The sequence below is a fragment of the Sciurus vulgaris genome (genome assembly GCF_902686455.1).
Source record: "Sciurus vulgaris genome assembly, chromosome: 6".
Taxonomy (NCBI): Eukaryota; Metazoa; Chordata; class Mammalia; order Rodentia; family Sciuridae; genus Sciurus; species Sciurus vulgaris.
Genome location: NC_136466.1, coordinates 4,858,645 through 4,867,824, shown reverse-complemented (window position 1 = coordinate 4,867,824; position 9,180 = coordinate 4,858,645). Strand labels below are relative to the sequence as shown.

The following is a 9,180-nucleotide window of genomic DNA, read 5'->3' as shown; positions in this document are numbered from 1 at the left end:
AAAAGACGGAAAATAATTAGTGCAATATACTGAACTGATCAAAATAAAATGGACTTTGAAAAACAAGGTTGCAAGATTGTTACTAACATTGCAATATTTATGTTACAAATTACAGGTACATTGTTTATTATGGTTCTAGCCATGAGGAACAACTGAAGCCCCTTTCTTTCAAAGGAGGAAGAAATAATTAGCTGTTTTAGTAACTGTACATTTTGTATACTTTTAAGCAACTCTTAAATATTACAGAAAAATAATAAACATATGGAGACAGTGCAGTACCCTATTTACAGTACAGCTGGAAATCAAATTTAAAGTAATCAAGTTTGAATGTACATAATTGTTAGTGCACTGACTACATGTCCAAAGGGAACAAAAGCCCCCTCCCTACCCCCAAACAAGACCTATATAATGGCCAGCAGTGATTAAATAGAAATCACAGACACCTGGTTTGTTTCATTTTTGTTGAGCTCACATGACGGGAGCACTATTTATTAAACTGCATTTATCAGTTTTTATACTCTTAAAACAAGAGGGGGATACATCTGCTTTTTTTACCCCATTTAAAAAAATAATGGGACTGGCTATAATTTCAGTGCCACTAATTTCTTTTTTTCTTCCTGGACATGTGGGATGGTTTTTTTGTGGTTAATTTATTATTAAAATGTGGAATGTACATTTTAGATAAAAGAAATTATTTGCCTGAATATTGCAGCTAAGCAAAACATCTGGAGAATCCTATACATGTTTTTCAAAAGCCCAAATTAATCATTTTCAAATCTTTTCCATAGATGACTACTGTTCCAGTTTGGAGAAACTGGATGGTTAGTTGTGGATCCAGTCATTTGTCTTTATCCCTAATGATGAGATATGATTCCCTCATAACTTTCCAATGAAACACGTATACACATAGTTCTCATCTTCCCTTTCTATTGCTGTAACATTAGTTGGAGGGATACATGCATGTTATTAAAAATTAAGTTCAAAACACGTAAAATAATTCTGTATTAGAAACTTGACTCTATCATAAGTCTCTTCTTTTTGGAAGTCATACTGGGCCGGTTAAATGCTCCAATCCCGCTGTTAACAACATTTAGGAAGCAGAATATTCCAGCTAGTTCAAACTGGAGGTTTAGTTACTACAACACTGACTTCTGGTTGGTTGTGTAGGTTTGGTAAGGTCTACTCCTCTTCCTCTAGCAGAATTTGCTCCTGGATTCTGTGGTTCATTCTTTGGCAACTTTTTAGCTATTGCCATGAATATTTCATTTACATTCATTGATGTTTTAGCTGATGTCTCCATGAATAATAAACTGTTGTCATCTGCATAGGACTGTTCTTCCTGGAAATCTACAGCTCTTTTATTTGCTAGATCAGCCTTGTTTCCTGATAAAGCTATTACAATGTTAGGACTTGCTTGCCTCTGAAGTTCTTTAACCCAGTTTTTGGCTCTTGCAAAGGATTCCTCATTAGTGATATCATATACAACTATAGCTGCTTGTGCTCCTCTGTAGTACATTGGTGCTAGACTGTGGTATCGTTCTTGACCAGCTGTATCCCATATTTCAAACTTTACTGTTGTGTCATCAAGACACACGGTTTGGGTCAGAAAAGCAGCCCCAATAGTACTTTCTTGAAATTCATGAAATTGGCCTGTCACGAAAGGAAGCACTAGGCTTGAATTGCCAACAGCAGACTCTCCCAGAAGTACTAGTTTGAACTGGCATATTTTATTTCCAGTGTTTGGCCCATTTGGTCTTGTTGCTCCTCGATTAGCCATGTCCAAATTTGAAAGAAGTTTCTAATTTCAGACTTCTAAATGCACTTCCAGGATGCAAAGTGTCAATTTATTTTTCTTTCTAGAGGTAAAGAAACCTGAGACCGCGCCACGCGGGGCCGCAACTTCCTCGTGGTAAGGCCCAGGCGTGGCCCGAAGGACGAATAAGGCTGTGGCTGCCCCGGAGTCTCCTCCTCCAGCCGCTCCCCTTATACTGGACGGTGAGGAGCTGGAGCCCTCATATCTTTCTTTAAATATGTAAAGTTTTTGTATTTATTTAGAAAAGCTCTCAAACTATCTCTACAAGCTGACATTATCCTATAACTTTCTAAGAATGTCTACTTGTTTCATTTTCTTTTCTTTTAGTTTGTTAGACTTGAAAACTTCAAGTTATCTCTCTGCAAGTATTGTTATTCTTCTTTTCATGTGTTTGAGCTTGATCTTGAACATTTTAGTACCTTTTCCAATTCTTTTCTTAGTTTAGGCTTCAGAATATTTCCATTTTCTTTACTTTCTGACTTCTATATTTTTGTTGGGATAATCTCATTTTTTCATTTACAATGTTTCTGTTTTGCTTTCATTCTATTAGTATTTTCCTTTAGCAGTTTGAACATATTTAAATCAATGGATTTTAAGTCTTTGTCTAGTATGTTTGAAGCTGGTGTCTTTAAATTGGTGTCTGTAGATTTATTTTCTTTCTTTATTGGGACACATTTCCCCATTTCTTTGTGTGTCCTAAGATCTTTGGTTAAAAAGTGGACTTTTATTAAGACATGAACTATCTGCCGCCATTGAAGACTGGCTCTGCGTGTGCTAGAAACGTCATTGATCTGAAGGTCACTGGGGGGCATCTTTTCTCAGCATGTGTGTTTATTTTCCTGAGCATTTACCCCCACACACAATGCTCCCAAATTCATGGATGATTTTATATGTCTTCATTTCCAGGGATTCTTATCTGTTCTTCTTCTCAGTGACTAAACATTCCTTCATTTTCCTTGGCCTAAGGTCTCTTGCCCCCATAGATATGCAGGTCCAACTCTTTTGATATTTTATCCCATGATGCCTGCCACTGCACTTGGCAGTTCCCCACATTGAGAGCCAACTTTGCTGGTGTTAGTGTGTGACCTCTGAGCCAAGTGATACAGAAAAAAACTCCTGTGATAGCCCACAAACAGGACAGAATGCATCAAATTCCGTCCCTTTCCCTCCATCCCAGGGGAGCAAACTGAGAACTGGACCACGTCCTCTTGTGTATGTCATGATGTATAGATGTGGTAAAGATAAAAAATAAATAAATACAGACACTACAAAATCCCCTACTTACTTGATGTGTGTTTTTGTTTATTAGACATCCAATGGGTTAATATGGGTCATTGAAGAGTGTCCACAGTTCTCACAAGCTATTTTGATCAATCTATAGATTTTCCGTTTTTCCATGGGGATCGATCATTTGTGACTTCCTAGGCCACAATCATACTGACTTCTTATAATTTTGTTTAAGGGATAGTTTTCTTTGTGCTTGTGTTGCTATGAGAGAATACCTAACTATGGGTAATGTCTGAAGAAAAAAATTATTTGGTTTACCATTTTGATGACTGGGAAGTCTAAACATCATGGTACCACCATTGCACATGCCAAATCAATGGAGACTCATGAAGAGAACTGGCCATGATGAGAAGGGATACTGTGTGGGCTAGGAAGTATGAGGGCAGGGAGGGACCAAGCTCACTGTTTTATAACAACCTGGTCTCACAGGAGTGAATCTAGTCCTATAAGAACTGCATCAATCTGCTCTGACGGTGCTGCTCACATGATGGAATCATCCAAGGCTCCACCACCTCGGTATTGTTTCTGTTTGATACTGTTCTTTGGTGCATTATAGTGGCACATAATGGGTCATTGTTACATATTTATATGTGCACACATATAAGAATATAATTTAGTCAATATTATTCCCTGTTTTACCCTTTCCTTTCCTCCTTCCTCCACTGAAACTTTTCTTCTACTATACTGATCCCTCTTCAATTTTCATAAGATTTTCCCCACACACACCTTGTTATCCTCTCTAGCATCCACATCTGAGAGAAAATATATATAACCATTGAATTTCTCAGGTAGGCTTGTTTTGCTTAATAAAAGCTTCTCAAGTTTCATCATTTTCCTGTAAATGACATAATTTCATCTTTACTTATGACTAAAAAAAAATTCCATGTATATTACCCTACATTCTTCATCCAGTCATCCATGTACAGATATCCAGGCTGTTTCCACAGTTTGGCTCTTGTGAATTGTGCTACTATGAACATGTGTATGCATGTCTCAGTACAATATGCTGATTTTAGTTCTTTAGGATAAATGCCACCCACACTGTTAAGCTGAGCACTGTCCTTCCAGCACATAAAACATTAAAGAAAATACTCAAAACATTCAAAATATAGCATTTGCTTTTTAATTATAATGTGGAAATGAATGAAAAAGAATAGCAATGTAGATGATATTTCACATACACAATATAAACATATCATCTTTCAAATTTTAAAAAATAATTTAAATTCTACACAAGAGTTTTATTTGTTCTCTGTGGAATGTTAAAGATGGTCATTTTGGTGTGTAGCAGGTAAAGCAAGAGAATATAAAGAAACTAACCTGAGATCAACCCACATGGAGATCAGAGTCTGAGCTTTGATTCTGCTCGCTGGCTGTTTCCACAACTTCCAAGGCACATCTTCTTGGAGGCAGTGTACAAATAGTTTTATTTTCTGGAATTAACATCTAGGTTCAAAGGGGCTGGGAACTGAATTGAGTCTGAATGCTTCTCAGTCTTTGTCCTCAGTAATTCCTTGTGGGGTCTTCCTTAGGTTGGAAAGAGATCACTCTTCCATTCAGGGGACAACAGGCCTGTGGAGGCAGGTGGTGTCTTAAAGTCCAGGCACACATTGTATTGTGCTCTATCATGCAGCCACCTCTTATATTTGCAGAAGAATCTCCCACTTGCTGAGTTATGTGTGCGTGTTTGCGTGTGAGTTCATTCCTCTGTGTAGGAGTCACTGTGGATCCCTGCTTTATGTGGAAGTTTGGTAGGATGTTCTACTGAGGCTTGTGAGTTTCTTCTCTGTGTGTGTGTGTGCACATATATGTATATATGGGGTGAGATCTGGTCTCAGTGGGATATCAAGTTTCTGAAGCCCCATTTAAAGTTTGAAGACACATTTCCAATTTTCTGTCATGTGCAAAATCAAATTTGCTGTTTGAACTTGATGAAGCTGTATGACTACTGAACTGGAGCCATAAACTTAGGACAAGGGATAGTTCTGGCTACCAATCATTATCCCCAATTGCTATTTTTCCCATTACATAATTTTTATCCCACAAGATGAATTTTTTCAGTAAAAATATAATTTACTTTTGTAAAATCTTTTGCCTGAACATTTTTATAGTTTTCTTCTATGAATTTTTATATACACTCTTTGCTTACACATTTTTTCTCACTTATTTTCACATTAGTCTCTTAATATTTGTGTATTTTTGTAAAGGCAATATTTAATCAAACAATTTTGTTTAATTGTATAAAAATGTCATCATTTGAAATATTTGTTACTATTGCTCTGTAGCATAGCTGGAGTTCTGATATTGTGATACCCCCTGCTTCACTCTTCCTGCTAAGAATTGGTTTAGCTCTCCTGGGTCTCTTATTCTTCCAGATGAATTTCATGATTACTTGCTCTATTTCTATGAGGTATGTCATTGGGATTTTAATTGGAATTGTATTGAATCTATATAGCACTTTTGGTAGTATGGCCATTTTGACAATATTAATTCTGCCTATCCAAGAACATGGGAGATCTTTCCATCTTCTAAGGTTTTCTTTAATTTCTTTCTTAGTGTTCTGTAATTCTCATTGTAGAGGTCTTCACCTCTTTTGTTAGATTAATTCCCAAGTATTTTATTTTTTTTTCGAGGCTATTGTGACTAGGGTAGTTTTCCTAACTTCTCTTTCTGAAGATTCATCACTTATGTATAAAAATGCATTGGATTTATGAGCATTGATCTTGTAACCTGCTACTTTACTGAATTCACTTACGAGTTCTAAAAGTTTTCTGGTGGAATTTCTGGGTTCTTCTAAATGTATCATCATATCATCAGCAAACAGGGATAGTTTGATTTCTTCTTTTCCTATTCATATCCCTTTAATTTCTTTGGTCTGTCTAATTGCTCTGGTTAGAATTTCAAGGATGATGTTGAATAGAAGTGGCAAAAGAGGGCATCCCTGCCTTGTTCCAGTTTTTAGGGGGAATGTTTTCAGTTTTTCACCATTTAGAATGATATTGCCCATGGGCTTAGCATAGATAGCCTATACTATAGAGCAATAGTAACAAAAATGTCATGGTGTTGGTACCAAAATACACAAGTAGATCAATGGTACAGAATAGAGGACACAGAGACAAACCCAAATAAATACAGTTTTCTAATACTAGACAAAGGTGCCAAAAACATACACTGGAGAAAAGATAGTCTGTTCAACAAATGGTGCTGGGAAAACTGGAAATCCATATGCAGCAGAATGAAACTAAACCCCTATCTCTCTCCTTTCACAAAACTCAACTCAAAATGGATCAAGGACCTTGAAATCAGACCAGATATCCTGCACTTTATAGAAGAAAAAGTAGGTCCAAATCTCCATCATGTTGACTTAGGACCAGACTTCCTTAACATGACTCCCAAAGCACAAGAAATCAGTAATTTCAGGAATCAATAAAAGCAGGAATCAATAATTGGGATAGATTCAAACTAAATAGCTTTCTCTCAGCAAAGGAAACTATCAGCAATGTGAATAGAGAGCCTACAGAGTGGGAGAAAATCTTTGCCCCTCATACTTCAGATAGAGCACTAATCTCCAGAATCTATAAAGTATTCAAAAAACTGTACACCAAGAATACAAATAACCCAATCACCAAATGGGCTAAGGAAATGAGCAGACACTTCACAGAAGATCTACAATAAATCAACAGATATATGAAAAAATATTCAACATCTTTAGTAATAAGAGAAATGCAAATCAAAACTACCACAAGATTCTACCTCACCCCAATTTGGCGATGATCAAGAATACAAGCAACAATGGGTGTTGGTGAGAATGTGGGGAAAAAGGTGCACTCACACATTGCTGGTGGGGTTGCAAATTAGTGCAACCACTCTGGAAAGCAGTGTGGAGCTTCCTTAGAAAACTTGGAATGCACCCACCATTGACCCAGCTATCCCACTCCTCGGCCTATACCCAAAAGACTTAAAATCAGTATACTACAGTGATGCAGCCACATCATGTTCAGAGTTGTTCAATTCACAATACCTAGATTGTGGAACCAACCTAGATGTCCTTCAGTTGATGAATGGATAAAGAAAATGTGATATATATATATATATATATCATATATATATATGATATATATATATGATGGACTATTACTCAGCTATAATGAAGAATAAAATTATGGCATTTGCAGGCATATGGATGCAGTTGGAGAATATCATGCTAAGTGAGATAAGCCAAACCCAGAAAACCAAAGGACTAATGATCTCTCTGATAAGTGAATGATGATACATAATGGGGGATGGGAGGGTGGCACGAATGGAGGAAGGATGGATTGTATAGAGGAAAGAGGGGTGGGAGGGGTGGGGGAAGGAAAAAATAACAGATTGAGACAAACATCATCACTTTAGGTACATGTATGATTACACAAATGGTATGACTCTACTTCATGTACAACCAGAGAAATGTTTCACCCCATTTGTATAATCAATCAAAATAAATAAATTATAAAAAAGAAATATTTGATTCTTCTATATTTGTAAATATATTTACTTCACCACCGTTTGAAAGTATAAGCATAAATGGCAAGTGGGATATATGCTTAATAAGGGGGCAGTATGTGAAAACAGAGCTCTGTCCACTCTCTCCAGCAACACACAGGGAGCCAGCCTGCTGAACACCAGACCTGGCGCAGGGACTCCACCACCGCTAGGGGCCTGTGCGCACAGCACACGGTCTTTCCTTGTGTGCTAGCCGGGAACCTGCATTCTCATAGGAGTGCTCCAGATGCTCCTAGTTTTCTTTAGTTTTTATTTTCTGCTCAGGAAAATTACATGCGAAGGACATTAGTTAAAGTCACCTGGAGGACCCATGAAGAATCCACCAAATCGCTGCAGTGTGACGGCGGCTTCAGTTGCCGTGTATGGACAGCAGTAGATCCTCGGTCAGTGAGAGTGGAGGGGTGGTCAGCAGCATTTGCTGAGTGCCTTTCTCAGCACCTGCATTACTGATGCAAGCTTTGCAGAGACACCGTGCGCGTCTGTTTCTAAAGACAGGCAGAAAGATCTTCTCACTTGGTCTCTGAGTGAGATGAGAGGCCAAGAGTAAGTGGTGATGCCTATAAATCAGTAATGTGCAGTCTCCAGTCACCGCTTAGGAACGCGCTTCCTGGAGATGCGGATGCAGCCAAGAACTTCAGGGACGGTGCCAGGGGCTCGTTGGGCTGCGCGCCCCCTTGCGTTCAGTTCCTGCGGCGCACGGTCCTGTGGGGAGGGCCGCTCCTCGCCGCCCTCTTGTTACAAGAAGGGCCTTGGTTGATACCGGCTTGTGGACGTTCAGAAGTACATCTTCTGTGTTTTCTCAAGTTGTCTGGGTAGAGAAATTCTAGATCATCCGAATTCAGGATGCACATGCCCATCAACATTTATAGATGACAGCAATGTAGAATGTGTGTTATGTGATGTTCACAACATGGTCTGCTGAAAGCAATAAACACAGTGAATTATTTGACAGATTTAATTCCTTAATTGTTTAAAATTTGTGTCAAGTAAAAAAAGGATGATTAGAACTAATGGGTGAGTAAAGATGAAAAAAATATTTACATGCTAGCACATTCAAGTAAACAACCAAAGTTATGACAGATTAATGAAAGAATGTATGAAGAGATTGTTTTCACTACTGATAAAGAGAGTAAATGTGCATGTTCTTCTGTCTGGCAATCAATGAAAGCAAACCCAGGTCAAGCCCAATATCTGTCTACACAGAGTGTGCACGCTATCTCTTTAGAAGAAAGGCACTTCCCTCTAGCTCCTATTCCATACATTGACCATTACAATTTCCTGATTAATTTTATTGAAGCAATTTGATTTCATTTCATGGGTGTCCCATGCCATTGCCCAGATGTGTGCCCTGGAACATGTTCCCTGACCTTAACAAACCTCAAGACAATGTGCTCCTTCCTGTCCCTTTTAATAACATTTAATTAACAAGCAAATGTCTAATCATTCCTGCCCCCTTGCAACCCCCACATCCTTTCACATGACCACACACCTCAGTCTTAGCAGAACTTCCGGGAGCTGGGACAATTTTCAGGAGAAAG

General features: G+C 38.2%; 1 protein-coding gene across 1 annotated transcript; it reads right to left on the bottom strand.

Annotated features, from left to right (window-relative positions):
• Positions 1-237: 237 nt before the first annotated feature.
• Positions 238-2,005, bottom strand: LOC306663779 (ras-related protein Rab-5A-like). The gene has a single exon (XM_079144334.1). It carries the CDS (start codon positions 1,775-1,777, stop codon positions 1,130-1,132), a length of 648 nt encoding a protein of 215 aa, XP_079000460.1. The 5' UTR covers positions 1,778-2,005; the 3' UTR covers positions 238-1,129.
• Between the last annotated feature and the right edge of the window lie 7,175 nt (positions 2,006-9,180).